The following is a 21,606-nucleotide window of genomic DNA, read 5'->3' as shown; positions in this document are numbered from 1 at the left end:
GCCTCCCTGCAGGTACCTACCCTGGAGGCCTTTGGAAAGACTCTGGGGTCTTTATCCCTTCCTGTAGAGTCCAGTAGGATCGGAGTTCTAGAATCACAGCAGGAAAAAAAGGCCAACTATTGAGATGTAGGTTCCTGCTTGTGTGGCAGGGTAGGATAGATAGGAAGCTTAACCGGATAGTTAGAAGGCTTCTCCCAACCTGAAGGTGAGTTAGCATCCTCAGGAAAATGAAGGTGTTTAAAGAAGACAAGAATCAAACACCTGGAGAGGCCAAAGAGAAATGCTTGGGACTCTGCCGCTGGGTATGACTGTCCTCAACTTTGCAAACAGTGAATGGGGCTAGGGGCCAAGGACAAGGGGGACACCCAAAGAGGAGTCAGAAAGCTCTGTAGGCTCTCTCCAGGGACACGGCTTGGGAAGTATGAACCTGGTGAGAGGGGCTGTGGTTAAGCATCAGTTTAGCTCACGTGTGGCGTCTGCTTCAGGCCTCAGCTTACTGAGGAGCCAGCTTTTACCGGGAGAGGCTGTGAAAACTTACCAGTTTGAGGCCCCTGTGCAGACAGTTGTGTCCTCTTTAGCCCATGCCAGACACCTGCCTCATGCCTGTGATGCTTTATGTAGGAGTGGGAGTGCGGTGGTGGTGGGAGGCACCATCAGCTCAGAATTCGACACATGGTAACAAATGACCTGGAGATCATGATTGCGTTTGTGTGGGAAACTTGGTCCTCTGTTTTACTGGAGATTGTTGGAGAGCAGAGAGAGGCCTTCATTTTCCTAAAGAATCTTCTAGAGCCTGTGGTAGAAACTGATATGTAAGCTCTGTGTACCGGCACCCTCTCTCTGCACCCTCTCTCTGCTAGCCTTCGGAGAGTGAACTAGAAGGGACCTGAGAGATTCTCTTTTTTGCCTTGGATGGCTGAGTCCCAAAACAGATGCAGAAACTGAAAAGGGCTACATCTGTCTCTTATCTGTTGGATAGGAAGCACTGATAATCATATTGCAAAAACAGCCAGTTGGATATTATCTTACATTTGACATGTCCGTGTCTTTGGGGAAAAGAGTGTCTTATTTGGGGGCTGCTGTCAGAAAAATGCCATAGCTTGTAAACAACAAGTCTCTTACAGCTTTGGAAGCAAGATGTCAGAGTCATGGTGCCAGCATCATTGGTCCTGGGAAGGGTACCTTTACAGACTTGCAGAAAGACACCTTATTGTAGCCTGACCGGGCAGAAAGGGGGACAAAGCAAGGATTTCATCCTCACTTTCCAAACTTCACCTCCCAAAGCAACACACACACACACACACACACACACACACACACACACATGCACGCACAGAGTCCCCGTAGCGGAGCCCTGGGAGTCTTGGTCTGGGGGATCTGGCATCTGCTTATATTACCTTCACTTCCAAGTACAAAGCATGAGTTTCAGAGAACAGAAGGAGGTCGCCAGGTTATGCCCAGGCAAGACTATATATACCCAGGCCCCTGTGTCATCAACATTTCTCCATCTCTGCCCACATCCCCTTGCACATTAGTGCCAACGTGACAGGCACGCTCCATACAAAGTGGTAGAGCCACCATGTGTCGGCCCACGTGGTACCCTGGTGCTTACTGAGTATCATTGCAGATGGGGACTCATGCTGGAAACGCTGTTGGAGGCGGAAAGAGAAGAAAGGAAGGGGCAGGAGGGTGGAGAGAGGCACGCAGGATGCTGATCGGCAGTCGTCTGCCAAAATTCTTTAGTGCAGCTTGTCTACTAAAGCCAGTCTCCAGCCGAGTAAATACAGTGGATAGCTGACGGGCTGACAGCAGGCATCAGACAGTCTTAAACTGCCCCAAATCCACAGCATGTTTGAAGCGGCAGTGGCAAAGAGATGCCCGCACAGAACAGAGGCCGGCAACTTTTAATAGTTCCTTCCAGGCCTCAGGATGTCCTGATGAGGTATTAGAGGAAGTCATTCAGGAAGAAAGAGACCAATAACTGCCTCTGCGTGGAGGCCGACCCGAGGGCTAGCCAACGAAGCTCATAGAAAGGTCCAGTGTGGCCTCACAGTGATCCAAGAGGCTCTCTGCAGCCCCACAAGCCTGCCTCCACACAGAGCCAACAGGCTCTGACCCTTGTAAATAATAGACAAGTAAATTTCTTGTTTGCTTCTGGGCAAATGTAAGCCACGGGGGCCTGCTGCGTGTGGGTGGACTTCTGACTGATGCCTGCTGTTGGAAGGGTGTTGAGTATAAACTGGAATCACTGCCTAGACCATGACATCCTCATTCTCCCCTCCCCCCACCAGTTTGGAAACTGTCCTGACTGGCAGGCCACCCTGTTTACCAAACTCATCCTCCTCTCTGTTTCTCCTTCCTTTAGGGTTTGGCTTTGTCACTTTTGAGAATGAAGACGTTGTGGAGAAAGTCTGTGAGATTCATTTCCATGAAATCAATAATAAAATGGTAAGTCTAGAGGGATTGTCCAGTGGGGGACAGTGGGGTTGAGTCGCCACAGCATCCATGTCCTGCATGCAGTAGATAAGGAGAGGTGTGACGACCAGGCTCTCAAAGTTCAGCCCTGTCGATGGGAACAGTTTCGAGAAACAAGAGCCAGTGAACTCTTTTAATGAAGGTCCTGATGGGAGTAATGGTGTTCATCTGTACTTTCATTCAGGAGGCTGAGGCAGGAGGATCACCACAAGCTCAAAGCCAGCATGGTTTTCAGAGAAATTCTAGGCCAGGCAGGAATAATGAAACTCTACCTCAACAAGCTAAATAAAAATAGGCCAGGCATGATGATGCACACCTTTAATCCCAGCACTTGAGAGACAGAGGCAGGTGGATCTTTGTGAATTGGAGGGCCAACTTGGTCTGCATAGTGAGGTCCAGGACAGCCAAGGCTAGGTAGAGAGACCTAGAAACCAAAGTCAGAAATAGACTGGGGAGAAAGCTCAGACGGAAGTGCTTGTTTGCAAGCCTGAGGACGTGTTTGATTTTCAGATGCCCTTTAAAACACACGGAGCATGGTAGTGTGCTCTTATAACCCCAGCACTGGAGGGGTGGATAGGAACGGGCCGATGCCTGAGGCTGACTGGCCAGCCATCCTACCCTAGTTACTGAGTTCCAGAGCAGTGAGACTTTTGGGTGGAGTGGGGCAGGTGGTACATCTGAGGAAGAGCACCAGCGGCAGTCTTCTGGTTTGCACACAGGTGCACCCTCCACACACAGTACCATCCGTACACAAACACACAAAGCTAAAATGAACAGAGGCCAACTTGCAGGGCAAGCACTCGATAATTTGCTACACTCGTCACTCTCTTATATTTCAACCAGTTAATAATATAAAAGAGCATTTTCAAATCTTAGATCTTCAAAAAAAAAAAAAACAGGCAAAAGGCTAGCATGCTGGATCTGGTCCTCAGGCTGGATTTTGCAGCTCCCTAATTTCAGGCATGTTTCTTTCCCTCCTTTCTTCCTTTCTTCCCCCCCTTCTCTTTTTCTCTTTTTCTTTTTCCTTTTTTGAGGTAGGGTCTCACTGTATAGTGTAGTTATGGTTGGCTTCAAACTCGCAGATACTTCTGCCTCTGTCTCTGCCATGATTGAAGGCATGTGCCACCACGCGGCATCCTCCAGCCGTGTTTTTGATGGAAGGCCCTTGAGGAGCAGATCTCAGATAGGAGATGTGACGAACTGCCTGCCTTTCTGCCCTCATAATCTGCTGCCTCCTTCCCTTTCATAACTGCTCTTCCTGGTGAAATAAGAAGCCTCAGGAGGAGGGGAGGCTCCACTCCTGGAGTTCTGTAGATCCAGGGAGACTGCCCACAGAAGTGGCCACCAGAGGGTGCCATGCTCTGGGTGGTGTCAGCTTGCTCTTTCTTTCCCACAGTCCTCTCTCAAGTTGAGTAGGGGGTGACAAACCCTTTCTTTGTTGGTTTCAGAGAGAGACAGACAGGCAGACAGACAGACAGAGAGACAGACAAAGAGACAGAGAGAGAGGGCTTGAGCAAGCTCAGCAAGTGTTTCTGGATCCTCTGTAGATCCCCCAGAGCACAAACGTTTTGGTTGGCCAGCAAAGCCTCTGGCCCAGGGAAAAGAGGTTAGGAGGTCAAATTTGGGCTTCGATTGCAGCTATGACTTTGATATTTTCTCCCTTTTGTCAAAACATTCCTTGCTTCGGAAACATGCATTCAGATATGCATTGTATATTGGTCTGATATGTGTTCACCAACTTTAGATTCAATAATAGAGCTTTTAGTGTGGATAAGATCAAAGCAATCTGCTTAGCATGTGGGGCTGCAGGCTTGATTCAATATTTGACTTGCTAATTTTTTCCCAGGGCACTAAAATAATATTGTTCATATTGTTCCTAGCCATCATATGCATCTGAAATGAAAATAGTCTTCCTTTGCATAGTGTATGTTGGCGGCATCTGCATAGGCATTAAAGTGGTTTGAGGGAGACGGATGAAGATCAGCGCAGGTTCCTCTGTGGACTTTGTCCTCCAAATGCTATTGCTTTCCAGTCGGCTCTGCCTTTCCCACCCTTGCTCGCTCTTTGGTATTTTCTAAACTGAGGAGGTGGAGAACCTACACCTGTGTACACCTACACCGAAGCCTTGTTTAGCCTCTCAGAGCTTGCCGTTGACAGGCTCTGAGAAGAAAGGTTGTTAGGCCTCAGGGAGTGGAAGAGGCAGCCAAGGATGCAAGGGGGTACCATTCCTGCATTCCTTCAGTTCATCTGCAAGGGCACAGTGCAGGCAAGAGGTCAGTCCCAGTGTGACTACGGACAGGCTTTGAAATAAGCCTCTGATTCAGGATGGGAAAGGCTTTCTCCTCATCCTCTGTCTCAGAAGGGGAAACGAGGTCCTAGGATTGGCCCAAAGGCTACCCATTGTGAAGAAGCATAGGTTTTGAGCTTCCTGGCTGCTCAGTGAGCTGTTTCAGCCCTTGTCTGAGCTTGGGATGAAAGGGTGAGCCCCCAGGTGACCAGAGGAGTGGGATAAGGCCATGTTGGATGGAAAGAGATGCTGTCTAGGAGCCAGAGATGCTACTGAGCCATTCCCTAGGACTCCCCCATGTGTCAAAGCCACTCTTTATGCGGATAGTACTGACTCAGTGGCTTTGCAATGTCTCTTGTCTAAAATTCCTATTTTCTTTTCATCTAGGACTGTGCTTGTTCTGTAGTCAGTAAGCAAAACCGGAAGTAGACAGAGATGGGGAAGGCATAAGGACATAAGAGTTCAGGTACAGGGCTGGTGAGGTGGCTCAGTGGGTAAGAGCACTGACTGCTCTCCCAAAGATCCTGAGTTCAAATCCCAGCAACCACATGGTGGCTCACAACCATCCATAATGAGATCTGACTCCCTCTTCTGGTGTGTCTATGTAATAATAAAATTAAAAAAAAAAAAAGTAAAGAGTTCAGGTACAGACTTTGAAGTGTCCGTGGGAGTTTTTAGCCTAGACCTATCCAGAGGAGAAATCAGAGGTTCCAGGGAGCAGGAACAGAGAGAGGCCACTGAACCCTAGCAGACAGAGCTAAGACTACCACTTCCCTGGGTTGTTGGTGGCTAGGTTGCTGGCATGGGCAAAGGGTGTCACACAGTGTTTGCCTCATGGCAGGAGGCATCCTGATTCTTCAGCCTGTTCTGAAGAAAGGTAGAATTTAAAGGGGGCTGGGGATTGGCAGAGGAGGCTGTAGCCTGAGTTGCTTTTGGATTCACCAAGACAGGAAATGCATTTAAACTGTGCTATGGACAGAATTTGAATGAGCCACTCAGAAAGACAAAACCGGAAGACCTCTAAGCCCAGACAGATGCTAAAAGGGACATAGGAGGGTTTGCTCTTCTGTGCTATGAAACTGAAGAGGGCAACCCTCTAACCCTTGCCATGGCCCCTTAGTGGACCCGTGCATCCACTTTCTCACATTTGAAGATCTGATGGCTCTCAGCCTTGAACCACAGAGGTGGGACTTGAATCCAGGACCTCTGGCTCAGTGGCATGCACCTGGCATGCATTAAACATAATAACTGTGGAGTGATTTGAGGAGCCGGTAAGGTATCAACTGCCTGACTCAAAGGCATACATACATAGTTCCTAAAGCCATTCCTTCTCTAATTTGGTTAGTTAATCGCATGAGCTTTTAAAAAGCTCTTCAGTGCTTGGTGATGATGGTGGTGGTGCAGCCGCCTTTAGTCCCAGAACTCAGGAGGCAGAGGCAGGTGGATCTCTTGAGTTAGAGACCAGCCTAGACTACAGAATGAGTTCCAGGACATCAAGGGCTACACAGAGAAATCCTATATTGAAAAAAAATATATGCGCACACATGCAATACACACATACACACATATATATGTATATGTATGCATGTATACATACATACATACACGAATAAATAGCTCTTCAGCATCTTGGAGCTAGAACAGGCTGGAAGGCCCAAGAAAGACCATCATGCAACAGCTTCGTATGTATCCATTTCTTGAAAATTTGAAGAAATTGCCTCTAGGGTGAGGTGGGGCAGAAGTCTGAGCAGGAAATCTCTAAGTGGCACTTTCTATTATAGGTTGCAGTAGCTAACATTTGAGAATTTTGGTTGCTAGACACTTGTTTGGTACATCTTGCCTGATTTGATTGCCATACACCTAGGTATCAAACCATTTCCCCCATTTTAGAGACAGGCAAGGCAGAGATGGAGCAACTTGCCCAAGACCACACAGTCAGCAAGTGGCAGACCCAGAATTCAGGACCAGAAAGCTGTACTCCTGAGCTCATGGTTGAACCCATGAGGCTAGCCTTCCTCTGTAGACCAAAAAAGACAGGATGGTGGGCTTGCTGGCACATACGGCTACCCATGGCCAGAGCATCCTTTTCCCTCAGCCTATGTAGTTTCTTGATCTCCTGTTAAGTCCAGATTCCCAGCTAGGGCAGAGAACTGAGTTTAGGCTTAGGGGTCCTGGTCAGCCATCAGTCCAGGCCTCTCTCCCCTTGATCCTTGAGGCATGGTAGAGAGCTGGCTGCCACTCGAGCTAAAGTTCCAACCCACAAGATCTGAGACTCAGCCCCCACCAGAACAAATGCAGATGTGCCTGTCAGTAAATACACAAATGCAAGCATAGAGACACTCCTCTCTGGCCACTCTGCAAACTCTATCTCTGGTGCAGCTAATAACACCTCCCATGGCGGCTTGCCCCTGATTGAAGCAGTCCCCGTAGCAGCAGGGACACTTGCTTGATTAGTCAGTCACCAGAGCCCAGCCTGCAAGCAGCCTCCTGATGTGCCAAGCAGCCACAGGGAAGGAGACAAGAATTGACACATAGCCAGCTTCTGGGTTCATCAGAGGCCTGGCACAGCCCCCATCTCAAAATTAGGTTGGGAGATGTTGGTACCTTGATTGGGTAAGCACGGAGCGTACAGTGTGGAAGGTACCAGGATAGAGCCTTCTCCTACACCTCATTCACGGGGAATTGTTGTTTCCAGGCAGCATGCTGGCACTGCAGCGGACAGTCAGAAGTGGTAGAGTTGAAATTTTAATTGTTTTGTTTTGTTTTGTTTTGTTTTAACCATCTTGGGTTTTAAAGAAAACAAAAACGTATCTAGCTGTGTGTTTGTGGATGTGAGGGCACCATGATGCATGTGTGGAAGTCAGGACAACTTGAAGGAGTCCATTCCTGCTTTCAAGTGGGTCCCAGGGATCAAACTTAGATTGTTAGGTTTGCTGGCAGGCATTTTTACCCACTGAACCAGTACCTCGATAAGGAAGAAGGAGGGGGTTAGGAAAGACAGACAGGCCTAAGTTTCTGTCTAGTGGTTAGAGTTTAGAGTCCTTTTTTTCTCATAGGTATGACACTTACGGAAATCTACGAAGACATAGGTAGAGCCCCAGCCTTGGAGTGAGTGGAATCCTAGCAGTACACCTTCTACCATGGTCAGCCCGTGGTCGCAGAGTGGGCAGCCTATGGGAGGCAATGAGGAATGCAGAGTCTCTGGCCCTCCTAGCCTAGCACCCAAGAGCCAGGTAGTGATTTGTGTGCACAGTAAAGACTTGAGGGAAGCAGGGAAGCACCAGTGGAGAATGCCCACTAATCATGGATACCACTTATGCTGTGATACCACCCAGTGACAGAGAGAGGAGGTGTGGCTAGGCTTGGTACACACACACACACACACACACACACACACACACACACACAGTTAGCCCTGGAAACTCCCAGAAACTCAGTCTCCTCTCTGCAGAAGCATGCCTTTCTGCTCTGACCTTATTATGAGGCATACCTATTAGAGGAAAGGGTGAGCTCCTTCTGTCACCATGTGAGGATGTGCTGGGTCATTTAGAGACACTGAGAGCTTTGGAATCTGAGACAGAAGCCCAGACTCACTACTTGTTATTGTGTAATCCTTCGCCATCTACCTGCACCTGCTTCATCCCTCTGCAGCTCAGATGAATTTTTGGTTCTGTTCCTGGTCCCAGAGGCATTGCCTACTCTGTGGTCACATTTATAATCTGAAAGGCTGGCAGGCATTCAGCTCTCCTGAAAAAAACCACTCTTAGTGACAGCAGGTGACAGCAAGTGACCTCTGTTTGGCCTGAGCCAGGGGCCAAGCTTACTATAAAGGGCCAGATAGTAAATATTTGAGGCTTGAAGGACCATATGGTCTCTGTCACAGCTATTCAACACCCACCATTGTGGCCAAACATAGCCCTAGACAGTATGGAAATGAGCGGGCGTGGCTGTGTTCAAATAAAACCTAATTTACAAAAACAGGATGCAGCCAGCTGGATTTGGCCTACTGACCATCATCTGCAACTAAGGCCTAAACTAGTTCAGAGCAAGTCCCCTCTGGGTGATGCTTCCAGGGCCCTGAGGAAAGGGGTTTAACTGAATGATCAAGCCAGGCCTACCATAGAATAGTGCTTTGTGAAGCAGAGAAAGAGAGGGTGCTGCCAACAGACAGTGGGACTTGAGGAAGCAGTCTGTCAGAGTACCTTCACGTATAGGAGAGCACCCAACTATGATGAGGCGGAGAAAGGAGCAAAGGTCAGAGGGCAATGCTGCCCACCCTTGTGCCTCCCTGTTATATGGCACCATGACCCTCCCTGCTGAGCATCTCACAGTCCAGTGCACTGACACACTGACCTTGGGCAAGCTAACTTCTGTGCTTGGCCCCTTCTTAAGAATGGGACACTTACAGGTAACTACTGTAGAGATGAAGAATTATGTAAGGTTGGGAGCAGAGCCAAGCCATGCCATGCTCCAGTCATAGTGTTCGATCTTTTTAATATCATCATTAGCATCCTTCTCAGAATCATTTTTGATTGAGCAAATATGAGCTCCTTAGGGAAGAAGGCTGCAGGACCAGGCAGAACTGGTTCCTGAGTCCCCATGGGAGGTAGGTACTTCTGGTGCCTAACTGGAGGTGGTTCCCCAGAGGATGAGAGGGATGCAGCCTCTGGAACAAGCAGCAGAGACCTGAGATAGGATTCTTAAAAAAAAGAAAAAAGATTGTATTTTATTTTTTTTGTGTATATATATGCATAATTGCCTGAAGAAGCCAGAAGAGGGTGTTGGGTTCCCAGAAGCTGGAGTTACACAACATTGTGAGCCTCCTGTTGTGGGTGCTGGGAACTCAGATCCTTTGACAGAGGGCCTCTTAAGCATTAAACTATCTCTCAAACACAGGGTTCATTAGGTCCCAGAAAAGCTGAATCAAACCCTTTGACTGAATCGTTCTTTGAGTAGGTTCCAGAGCACCCACTCCAGGAGCAAAGCCGGACTTACTGGGACCCGCAGCCTACCCTCTTCAGCTTGAACCAAGCCTTCTAGAGTTAACACTGAGGTGCAAGGCGCAGCAGGGACTCTCCAAATCAGGACCACAGTGCTGGGCCAAGCTGGCCCTTGGAACCTCTCTGAGGCTAGGGGGGGGTCAGCATCTGCGCTGTGCTCCTGGCAGAATGCCTGGTGTGGCACTCCCCTCACCCTCTCCTTCAGGTCTCGCCCTCGCCCGCCAAAGACTGAAAGCTCAGTCAGGAACCAGCCCAAAAGTGTGGGGGTGGGTGGGTGGAATTAACTGGGCCTCTGTGCTCACGACGCTATTTGCAGCGTCTTCCCCCACCCGTGAGCTAATTTTAGCTATCCATTCTGCTTCTGTTGCCATTTATAAAATGAGAATGTCAAATGCAATATTAAACAAGCAGGATGAAGGCAAAAAAGGAAATGGCAGAGAGGCATTTAATAAACGAATCCCATGTTTACGTGGGAGAGGGAGAGATCCCGAGCCCTACACATCTCACACGCATGTGTGCACACGCTCGTTTGTGTACAGGCTCTGCTAATGAGAGCCTAACAGTTTGTGTGCTGGGGGAAGCCTGGGAGAGGTGGAGGGGGAAATGGGGGCGTTTCTGTGGGAAATATGTGCTGCTCTTTAGGCAGAAGTAATTTAGCCTGCAGGGAGGTAACTTCCCAGTCAGAGTCTCTTCCCATTTGCCCTTGGTTGGTCCTCTAGTCAGGCCAGTGAATGGAAAGGGAATGGGGGCAGGACTCCGAGCAGGTTTTACACACCTGCTCAGCTGGTGTGGCCCCCACCAACTCTTTCGAGGGGAGCACCCAGAAGCCCCTGGACGAAGCCCTCCTATGTCTTCTCCAGGCTTTTTATCTCAGGGTCCTTTCTTTAACCTCTTCCTGCAGCTGCCCCACCCCATAGCCACGGAGCTCCAGGCTGCAGCTGAGAGGGCACCTTCCTTTGTTGTCTCTACAGGGAGACTGTTGCCTGGTTAAGAGAAGCTGGCTCTGGGCTGGGGTAGACACCCACTCTGTCTTACACCCAGCTTTGGATACCTGCTGGGGGCCAGGCTTCCCCTTCACTTTGAAATGCCCTTGCAGGTGCCCGCCAAAAGAAGAACAGCTGGCGCTACTGCCGTCAGCTATTTCCTCAAATAGTACAGCCTGCCAGCTTCCCTAGCGCACCTTGCTGATGGAGATGCAGGGAGCTGGGATTACCTGGTTGGGGGATGGGGTTTAGGGGTGGAACCATCCATCAGGAATAGGGCCGGGCCTGCAGGTGGGAGGGGCGGCTGCTTTCTGCCTTGTACTTTGGAATCAAAATGAGCACAGGTATGAACTGGCTTTATCATCTTCAGAGGTTTTCCTGTAGGTTCTACTCATAGCGGGGTGTTACAATCTTCTCTAGGGCAAGGGCTTTGTGTAGGCTTTGCTCCAGTGAGAGAAGCGCTATTGACAGGCTTTGCCTTGCAGATGAGGGCTCTGAGTGCAGAAAAGCTAGCTGTGCATAACCCCATAGCCCAAAGGTAGAGCTGAGGCAGCGTAGGGAGCTGTACTCTCTGACACATGAGGCTCAGCCTGCCCTGGGACTAGGGTGCTGTTGTTAGGGCGCATGTCTCAAGAAGCATTGGAGACTGGAGACGGCTGGCTGGCTCTTCTCCACCTATCACCCAGACTCTGAGCACTCCTGAGAGAAGAGTCGCATGTCCTCATATTCCTCCCTGTGTCCACAAGCTACCCCGCCTTGCTCCGTGCTCAGTATTAGTGGTTTATGACCTACTTCACTTTGCCATCGCTGGTTTTAATAAAAACACTAAGCAGAGGAAACAGTGGATGAAATTAATTCTGTAAGTGGTGAGGAAATTAATTCTGGAAGCTGGAGTTGAGGATGATTTTTGTGGAAGAAATAGCATCAGATTGGGCTCTAGAGGACTAAGGAGGGGCAGAGAGGGCAGGACCCAAAAAAGGGGAGCTGTGGTTTTTTTATGTTGGGGGCCCTGTGACTGGATACTGGCTGTCCCCGGAAATGGTGGTTGATTTGTTTGTTGTTTGTTTTCCTTGAGGCCTTAGGTTCTTTATCAGAAAAGAGGCCAGTTAGGCTGTTCTACCCAGTAAACGAAGCCTATGTGCAGAGCAGCGATTGAGAGGAGGGGGCATTGATTGAGGATTCCGTGTGTCTCATGCTCTGCTGAATAGCTCTTTTATATGTTTATTATACAATCCATGGAAATATCTTACACAGTACACATGCGCGCTGGGACACACACACACACACACACACACACACACACACACACACGAGTGGTGTGACTGCCTAGCAGGTATCAGATAGTGACGCATGAACGCTGTGTTCTTTTCTTCCCTAGAGTAACATGCTGAGCCTATTCTGCAAATGGAACTGGATTCTGGTGCTTCGTTCCCATGGCTCCAGGTCATTTATGTCCAGCATGTGTCTGGAGGCAGATGGCACAACTGGTTGCCGTCATCTCTTCTGCCAGCATGTCCTGTAGTCGTCCCTCTTTGTATCATCACGAGGGTCCCATGTCCTTGAGAACCTCTGTCAAAGCTGATGAGATGCCGTGTACAGCTAGTTCTCTGGTGCTTGGCCACCAGATTTCCTCTGGGTTTTGAGTATGAACTTACAAGAGCCCTGCCAAGGATCTTGCTTTCCATGGGGTTCTCAGAAAGGCCTCTGTGGGTGTAGAGAGGGCAGAATGGTAGTGGCTGGGAGGAACGAAGGTCTTCGTATTGAATGGCAGTGATCGAGTGTGAAAGAGTAAAGGGCTCTCTGGAGGTGGACCCATCTGCCCCTGCCCTGTGGAGACATCTGTGTGGCTACTGTATTCTGGGAAAATCCTGGATCTATACAGTGTTCCCTCCTCTCCCCTTTCTGAATACCAGCAAAGTTTGGAACATCAGATGAGCAGGGTTCACCTGAATCCTCTAGAACCAGCTAGGGGGAGCTGCAATTGATTAAGGAGGTCAAGCTGATCCTGGCCTCTCCGGTCTGTCAGGAATCTCTTTACAAAGACAGGCACCAGCATAAAAGCTACAAGGACTGCCTCCCTGAGTTCTCTGTTCCCCTCCCCTTCCTACCAGCCAGACAGTCAAGGTCAGTGTCTGCACACTGGGGGATTTTTATCCTTTGAAACGGGGCCTCTGGCTCCCTTGAGAAGCGAACAGTTCCTAACAAGATCTGTGTGTACACACCGGCCTCTTCGGGCCAGGTAGAGCCCTGCTTTGTTCAGGGTAGTACATCAGGCCACGGGTACACCTCTTGCCTTTTTGTCAGGCCCTGGAACTGCGCACTGACGGGTGAAGAAGCAGGGAAAATGAGTCTTTCCATTCTTTAGAGATCGGCTTCCTTCTCAGAAGCCCTGGCTCTTCCCCCACAGATACCCAGCAGTTGCCGGGACTTTAAGTAGGTTTGTACAGGAGCAGCCATAGGGAACCACTCCCCATAGAAATTCTGGTGACTGTCCCAAAACAGTACTCCCTGACACGCTTATTCTAAAGCGTAGTACATTCAGGAGACAGTGGCACATGCTTATAGTCTTGGCTTCTCCGGAGGCTAAAAGAAGAATATCATGCATTCAGGGACAACCTGGCTACAGAGACGGCAAAGCACAACCCTTTTTAAACAGCAGGTGGATGTATTGCCATAAAGGGGCATTGTTGAGTCCATTGACAAAAGGATTATAAATGCTAGATTAAAGTACTGTGTCCCTGTTGAAACTGGTAAGTGTTCTGGTCATGTGAAAAAATATCCCCATGTTTAGAGCTTACAAACCACAAAGTTTGCAACTTAATCTTCATATAAGAAGTTTTTTAGAATGTTCCTTTCTTGGAATGCTGGGAATCCCCAGCTCCATGTGTGTGTAAGTGCCCAAGCCCTGAGACAAGCCCTTTGTATGCAGCATGCTCTTGAACTCGAGACATAATTCCCCCTCCCCTCCAGATACAGACAAGGAGTGTGTGCACGTGCTGAGGTGCATGTGCCAGAATGCTAACAGGGAGCAGCGCTGGCAAAACCAGCTGTTCTTGGAGCTGTTTTTAAGTTTGAAGTTCTGTCTGAATAACAAGTTAGAGACAATGGGGCTGGGCTACAGCTCAGTGGAAGGGCCTCTGCCTGGGCATGCGCAAGGTCCTGGGTTTGATACCCAGCACCACCCCTGGGAATGGGGGAATGGGGCGGGAAGAAGGAGGAAGTGAGGTGGATGACAGTGAGAAGCGGTCCCTCCCTCAAACAAGCTTCACAGACATGCAATAACCCTGTGAACTCACAGTAGGCGTTTGACATGTCCTCTACAGGAGCGTGCTGCAGCCTCTGGTGTCCCAGGGGGTAAAGAATCTTCTATTAGGACCTCATTTTGACGCCATGATCCTGAGGGATACAAGAAAGACTTGCCTGCCCTCCAAGGCCCATTTGTTGAGTTGAGCAGCATATTTAAAGAGTGAAATTTCAAAGCACATTTTCAGGCCCGACTTCAGGTTGTTTCGTAGCTTTGCTGTCTCTGGGGTTCAGAAGTAGAGGCCCACTCCTGGAATGAGTTGTCAGTCACAAGTGGGCCTCTGAGGCCTCTCTGACAAGTACAGAGCCACACAGGCTGGCCTATTTCCTTCCACATGCTCGGAGTAGCCTGCTCTTAAACCAGTGTCAGTAGCCAGAAGTTGATGGGAAAAGCTCAGGACTAAACTGGGAAATGCTTCTCCAGATCTATGCATCCCACCCCCCTCAGACTCCCCCACCCCCCGGCTGCAGTGGAAGGGAGCTTGTATGCTCTGTCTACTGTTCCCTGATGTCAGCAGACCTCAGTGCCCACTACCCTGAGAACCTAGCCAGCAGACTGCTAGGTGGTAGAATGCCTCTTTCCTGTCTGATCCTCCCACATGTCAGTGACCTCAGGCAGTAGATGGCCCTTAGGTCTTCAGGTTCCAGCTGTTTACACTTCATGTCCTGTCCTCCTCTCAGCTAGCATAGGGCACACAGTAGAATGTGGTGGAAGTCACGTGATGTGAATCCCAGTGGTGTGCACCCTATACCTTCTGCTGAGTCTCTGAGAATGTTCTCCCTGTGACAAAGCCAGGGGCCTTGGAGAAGCTGTACCTCCTCGCTCTCCATCATCCTTCACGGACCCTCAGTTTAGTCAAGGCTTTGGCTCCAGTCCTAGCCACCATCTGACCACAGCTCCATAGGAGATGGAGCCCGGCCAAACCACATCAACTCAGAGCCCCAAGGAAGACAATCCGTGGTTGCACAAGGCCACTGTGTTTGAGGGTATTTTATGCATGGTTGTTGATGTCTGGAACATGGGTCCTGTCCAGATGACCTGAGTTTAAGACCAGAACCAAGGAGGTGGATTGGGTTTTCCTGTTTGGTTCTGATTTCCCCTCTAGGTCTTGGGTCAAGCTCTCTGGCTTGCAACTGGTACAGTAGAAGATAGCACCTGTGTGGGCTCTAGAGATGGAGAAGTGACAAGCCTAAAAGTGACTCCAGGTGGTGGTGGCACGTGCCTTTAATCTCAGCACATGAGAGGCAAAGGCAGGCAGATCTCCGTGAGTTCAAAGCCAGCCTGGTCTACAGAGAGAGTTCCAGTACAGCTAGGGCTACACAGAGAAACCCTGTCTTGGGAAAGGAAAAAAAAAAAAAAAGAGCCTCCAAAGGCCGGGGGCAGGGCAGAGAACTTATGGCAGTTTGATGTTCAGAGAACACTTGTCTATGTCCTTGATGAACAAGAAACTGGGGATGTCTCTGTCTCAACAGAATGGCAATCCTCAGAGCAGGGGCTCACTTGTGGATTCCCCCACATCCTGGCTCTGAGTTCTTCCACCTCCTAGAAGTAAATCAGTCTGACTCTCCAGGGGCAGGGAGTGGAGACAGACTGTGCAAAGCTGGCCAGACCAGGATCCCTGCTGTGTCCAATGCCTCTCCTGCCACTCAAATGCCCGGGACAGGCTGAACCTCTAGAGGGTTCGCATGCCATAGCCTCTGGCCTTAGAGTGCACTCACTGTGATAGGGTGGGTGGTTGACAGAGCTCCTGCAGTGGGTGCTGCCAAAATGCCCCCAGCAGCGACAACAGAATTCAGCGGAGCTGCCAGCCCTGCTCGGTGCTAAAGAAGAGTTAGTAGGTGGGTTTGTTTAAAATACTTCTATTACAGTTAGTTAACCTTTCTGTTCCCTAAATGAAAATTGTATAAACCTGAAATTTCCGTTGATCGGGTTGCCTAGGAACAGGCAGCAGGTTTTCATAAGACAAAGCAATAGATTGCCACTGATAGGCCTCTTAGTAAGTGAGCTGGTTAGCAGCATTATTCCCATCCTAGTGTCTACCACAGGTAATTATCTGCCTGCCTGCTCAGGGCACGCCCATCTTCCTGTGCTGGGGCAGCTTCCTGCAAAGGAGATGAGCTCCCAGGATGGGGGCTCAAAGGCAGGGACTAGGGCTCATCCTCTGCCTGAGCGATGAGGGAGATCTAAAAGTCCTGATGTGGTTGAATTTATTCCTTCTTAATCAAATTTCTCCACCTACGTGTAAGAGAAAACCCCCTGCCCCCCCCAATAACCCCTATTGATGACAAGCTATTACATTGTTTTATGAAAACATGCCGCATGCAGCCAGTAGGGAGCAGGAGACTTAAACAGTTACCAAATGCAGGGTACTCTTTAAAGCTTTGCTAGATCTTTTTAATAGTTTTACTACAGTGTATACACTGGGTTTTTTTTTTCTCTACAAGATCACTGTCATTTATGTTTGTCTTCCTGCAGGTAGAATAGTGTCCTGGCTTACCTTGGACCTAGGAGGTCCCTAGTGCCTGTCAGTGACCTATAGTTTTCATTGACACTGGGCCATACCCAACTTCGTCAGTCCCCAGTTTTGTGGTTTGTTCATGCTTTTTTAAAAAACAAAACCAAAAAAAAAAACTATTAAAGATTTATTTTATTTTTTGTATATAAATAATTTTGCCTGCATGCATGTCTATATAACACATGCATGCCCAGTACTTATGTAGGTCAGAGTAGTGTTGGATCCCCTGGAACTGGAGTTATTGATGGTTGTGAGTCACCATGGGGGTACTGGGAATTGAATTTAGGTCCTCTAAAAGAACAAATGCTCTTAACTTCTGAGCCATCTTTCTAGGCCCCACCCTGTTACTTGTTTTTTTGTTTTTATTTTATTGCAGTGTTGGGGGTGGGGGACATTCTAGAGGACATCTTGCAGCATCTCTCTTCTTCTACCGTTTGGGTCCCAGGGACAGCACTCAGGTGGTCAAGCTTGGTGGCAAGGAGCCTTTACCCACAGAGCCAACATCTCACCAGCCACAGTCCCTGCTGTTGGATTGTTGTTGTTGTTGTTGTTGTTGTTGTTATAGCTGGCAAGTAGCCTCATTCATAGGCTCTCAACAGTACAGATTCCAACATGCAGGACTATTAAATCAAAAGATGGATGGGCTCATAGGTTTTTATGTGTTACCAGTTGCCCTTCAGGAAAATCAAAGTGCTGTTTCCCACCTGCCGTGGACTGAAAGTGAAATGTGCCCTACAGCTCATATAGGTACACAGTTCCCAGCTGGTGGGGCTGGTGGGGAACCTTTAAGGGATTGAGGGAGTTGGTCACTGGGGGCAAGCCTTGAATTGTTCTCGCTTTGTTACTGTTTTACAGTTTATTCTTTATGTGTGTTTGTGTCTCTCTGTGGTGTGGTGTGTGGGGTATGTTTGTGTACACACACAGAGGCACATGTAGGTGTAGGCAGAGGCCAGAGGTCCCAGATACCCTAGAACTGAAGTTACAGGAAGTTGTGAGCTCCTGGACTCAAAATTTAGTCCCCTGGAAGGATAATATACCCCTCCCTCCCTCTCTCCCTCCCTCCCTCCCTGTCCCCTGTCTACAGAAGCAATATGGCTAGTCACCTCACAACTACAGCCGTGCCTTCCCCAACCAAACTGTGAGCAAATAAAACCCTATTTGCTCACGTTGACTTCCTTCTCCCCACACCCTCAGGATCTTTACTTCAAACCCTGCTGTCCTTGATTCTCATCTAATGGATGAAAATATATCCTGCGTATGTGTACACCACGTGTGTGATGAGGGCAACTGTGGCTGTCACTCCTTGTCCCCCTACCTTGTGTGAGACACAGAATTTCATTTCCCCCTGCTTAGACCAGTTTTACTGGCCCACGAGTTTCCAGAGGTTCTCCATTTCCCCAGTAGGACTGCTGGGACTGCAGGTGTTCCAGCCATGCGTCCAGCTCTTACATGGCTCTGGACATTTGAATGCAAGTCCATGTGTCTTTACCTACTGAAGCATCCCTTGGCTCCCCAAAATACCTTATTTTGAAGATACGTGCTCCTTCATGAACTGCTTGTGAGTTGCCCATTCCTGTCTCTTACCTGCTTCTCTTTTACCATGCTCATTTCTTTTACAAACAAAAAACAAAAAACAAAAAAAAAAAACTTCTAGAGTAAGCATATCCATCATGTACTTCGAGTGGTTTTTGTCTGTTTTTAAGGACATTTGTAGTTACCATTGCTGAAGAGCAAGAATAATACCTGTTAGATGGTTTCAGAGTTACTCTTTTAGGTCAGGTTTTTCCCTTAATCACTGGAAGGGATTTTCTCTTTCTCTTCTGTTCTGTTCTATTCTGTCTTTTCTTTGTTGAGACAAGACCTTGCTACATAACCCAGGCTTTCCTCAAACATGTAATCCTCCTACTTCAGCATCCCAAGTACTTAGATTACAGGCATACACCACCACTCCTGGCTTTATAACTACTAAAGGTTGTTAGTGTGTTAGGGAAGATGGGGGGTGGGGTTTGGGGAGTTTCAAGACAGGGTTTCTCTGTGCAGCCCTGGCTGTCCTGGAACTCACTCTGTAGTCCATGCTGGCCTTGAACTCACAGAGATCTACCTGCCTCTCTGCCTCCGAAGAGCCCAGATTAAAGAAAGGCCCGACTGTTACTACAGTATTTTTAATTGGAGTATCTAGGATGAGTGTATCTCCAAAACGGATCCTCTGTGTAGGTTTCCCCTTTAAGCGATGTATACTGCACACAATGTAACTCACTTCGGCTGCCTCAGACACACAGTCTCCTATGATCCAACCATACCCTTGGCAGGTGCTGAGCCAAGTGAAGCTTTTGCTCCTATACTGTATGTCCCCAGACTGTTCTTAAATAAGACACCCAACTCTTCCTCCTCTGTCACGGTCAGGCTCCTGGGCTGTTTCTGTTGGCTGCTCTAAGTGCCCTGCTTTTGCCCTACTCAGCCCGTCTTTATCAGCAGTGGGCTTGATTTACAGCCAAGGACGCTTGTTAAATTCACCTGGAAACTAAAAGCAAGCAGTGCTGAGCAAGCTCAGGCACTCCTGTCAAACCATACAGGAGCTTCTTCAGGCCACACAATTATTTCCTAGACTTTCAGGTTTTTATTGCTTATCTTTATTTATGTTGGAATGCATGTGCTACATGCGTGGAGGTCAGAGGACATCTCTGAGGGGTCAGTTAGTTCTCTCCCCCCACAATGTGAGTCCCGGAGAATGAACTCAGGGCACCATGGTTGATGGAAAGTGACCTTATTACCCACTGAGCCATCTCCCTGGCCCTAAGGTTTCTATTTTGTGTAGGAAAGAGTGTTCAGTAAATGACCTCTGTGTGCACGAGTAGAGTGGGATTGGGGGATTTTGGAGGCAGATGGAAAGATTACCATCCACTAAAAGACACAAGTGCTCAATGCAAAACCAGCAGTCCATAGGAACAGATCCATGTAAAATCTCGGGACTCCCTTAGGAAGTATGGTAGTGTGGGCCCCAAGGGAACGGTGGCATCGCTAACTTGACAGTTTTAACATGTGGCTATAAGGCCTTTGCCTGATGGGGGTGGACTGTGGTGTGATACTTCTGAACCTCTGATGTTCAGTGTTCATCTGAGAGATGGAGCCAGGACTTGGTACCCTCCCTGTATCATAAAAGAGGGTCTCTGATGGCCGGATGTGAGGAGTCCCTGGCATGCAGGACCATCAAGGAGTCTGTCTAAAAAAGCCAAACAACCATGAAAGATGATTATAATTGCTGCTGATGATATCTGCAGGCCTGTCCATCATCTCCTTAGCCATCATGCCTTCTGCACCCACCGGGTTGCAGCCCCGTGTGTGTATCTTCCACCGGCGTCCTCACTGCCCTTCCAGAACCTAATTTCATCCTTGTAGGTTTTTCCAAAGCAGGATTTGCACAAGTGGTGTGGTTTCTTAAATATTTATTTTGCAGGCCATTTACTCAGCACAGCTATTTTTACAGTGAGTAAGGAGCAAGGCTAAAAATAACAGCTCGTAACCTGATCGGCTCTGCATCTGACATTTACGTGGAATTCATTTGCATCTCATTTGTTCTCCTTTTCTGTCTAACAGGTAGAATGTAAGAAAGCTCAGCCGAAAGAAGTCATGTTCCCACCTGGGACAAGAGGCCGGGCCCGGGGGCTGCCATACACCATGGATGCGTTCATGCTTGGCATGGGGATGCTAGGTGAGTCTGTGTAGGTGTGGGGCTGGGGGAACACACGGGGCTGGGGGTGAGGGCTGTGGCAGCCTGTACCTGTGACCCCTGAGTCAACCTACCTAGCCATTGAGCTGACCGAAGAATCCATCCGAACTTCAGTTTGCTTGTCCAAGCTGCCATTTTCTCATCTTCTAGGTCGATAGGTTTGCCTTCGAGATGGTCTTGGCAGTCTGTTGAGCATATAGTATTATCTCGCCTCGAGCCTAGCTCACGACGTGCTGGAAGCAATCTGTCCATACATTCCTCAAGCACGACACGGGGCTGCATACCTGTCTCTGTCTCACCCTTCTTGGCCCAGTGATAGCACCTGGGACCTAAGGGTTCCCTGCTGCCCTAACTTGTGTGGACTCAGGCTACTTTCTTCTAAAACTTAGGAGAGGAACTAAAGGATGGCAAGGGTGGGTGCTAATCCTGTCTATTTAAATGATTAACAGTTTTCTCTTGGGATATCAAAATTTGCATTTAAATGGATGTTTTAAATAGACTGTTTTACTCTTTATTTGCAAAAAAAAAAAAAATGATGAAAGACAAAGTATGTTTGTTCTGACTAAAAATGATCTCTCCTGGCTTTTAGAGAAATTGAGTTGCATATTATGCCCCTTTCCTTAAAGGTATCTCTGTCCACCCTGCGTAGATAATTGAAAATCTCACCGCTTAAATGGCATGAAGGATGGAGAAAGCGGAGGAGATGCGTAATGGTGTGGGTCGCAACAATAATTAGAAATTTCAAGGCGAGAGATCGGTATTTTAGTGCAAGTTATTGTGTGTCGGGAAAATACTAATTAAATGGGATAAATGGTCGTTAATGGTAAAATTCCATTCAGGCACATGAGCTGTCTAGTTTTAATGGCTTTTCATTTGGCTTGGCTAAGGGTCCCTCTTCTATATTGTTTGATAAGCTCTTTATGTGTTTTCAGATTTGCTGCTGTTTAAATCATTCCTGGCTTAGTTTTAAATGTATTAAACTTTTCATGTTCTTACAAAGAATTGTACCTAGTTGTCTGAGAAAATAACTTGGGCAGGTAGAGCTATATGCAAGAACTTCAAAGACAGAGCACGGTGCCATTGAGAATGTTTTTTTAAATGGCCAATCTATTAATTCTCCTCAGATTAATTTTTTTTAGGCTTAACAGAGTTTATGAGAAAAATCCTACTATTGTTCCTTAGAAACTGCCTGTGTGATTCTAAAACTTACCTTAGAAATAGAAACAGGAGAGAAAATAATTTTCTGTTAAAGAGAAATAAGAAAATACTACTTTGACTATATCCCAAAGCACTACAAAAAGCTACAGTAATTAAA

General features: G+C 48.2%; 1 protein-coding gene across 10 annotated transcripts in view; it reads left to right on the top strand.

Moving 5' to 3' along the window:
* The window catches only part of Msi2 (musashi RNA binding protein 2), a 374,256-nt gene that overhangs the window by 304,311 nt on the left and 48,339 nt on the right, over positions 1-21,606 (top strand). For all 10 annotated transcript variants that reach the window (XM_031354282.1, XM_031354278.1, XM_031354276.1 and 7 more), the window contains exons 8-9: positions 2,366-2,448; positions 20,159-20,273. In XM_031354282.1, coding sequence (XP_031210142.1) covers positions 2,366-2,448; positions 20,159-20,273 — 198 coding nt within the window. The remainder of the gene's footprint in view (positions 1-2,365; positions 2,449-20,158; positions 20,274-21,606) is intronic.

The sequence above is a fragment of the Mastomys coucha genome, unplaced genomic scaffold (genome assembly GCF_008632895.1).
Source record: "Mastomys coucha isolate ucsf_1 unplaced genomic scaffold, UCSF_Mcou_1 pScaffold5, whole genome shotgun sequence".
Lineage (NCBI taxonomy): Eukaryota > Metazoa > Chordata > Mammalia > Rodentia > Muridae > Mastomys > Mastomys coucha.
The sequence above is the reverse complement of the archived record's forward strand: the minus strand, read 5'-3'. Positions and strand labels throughout refer to the sequence as shown.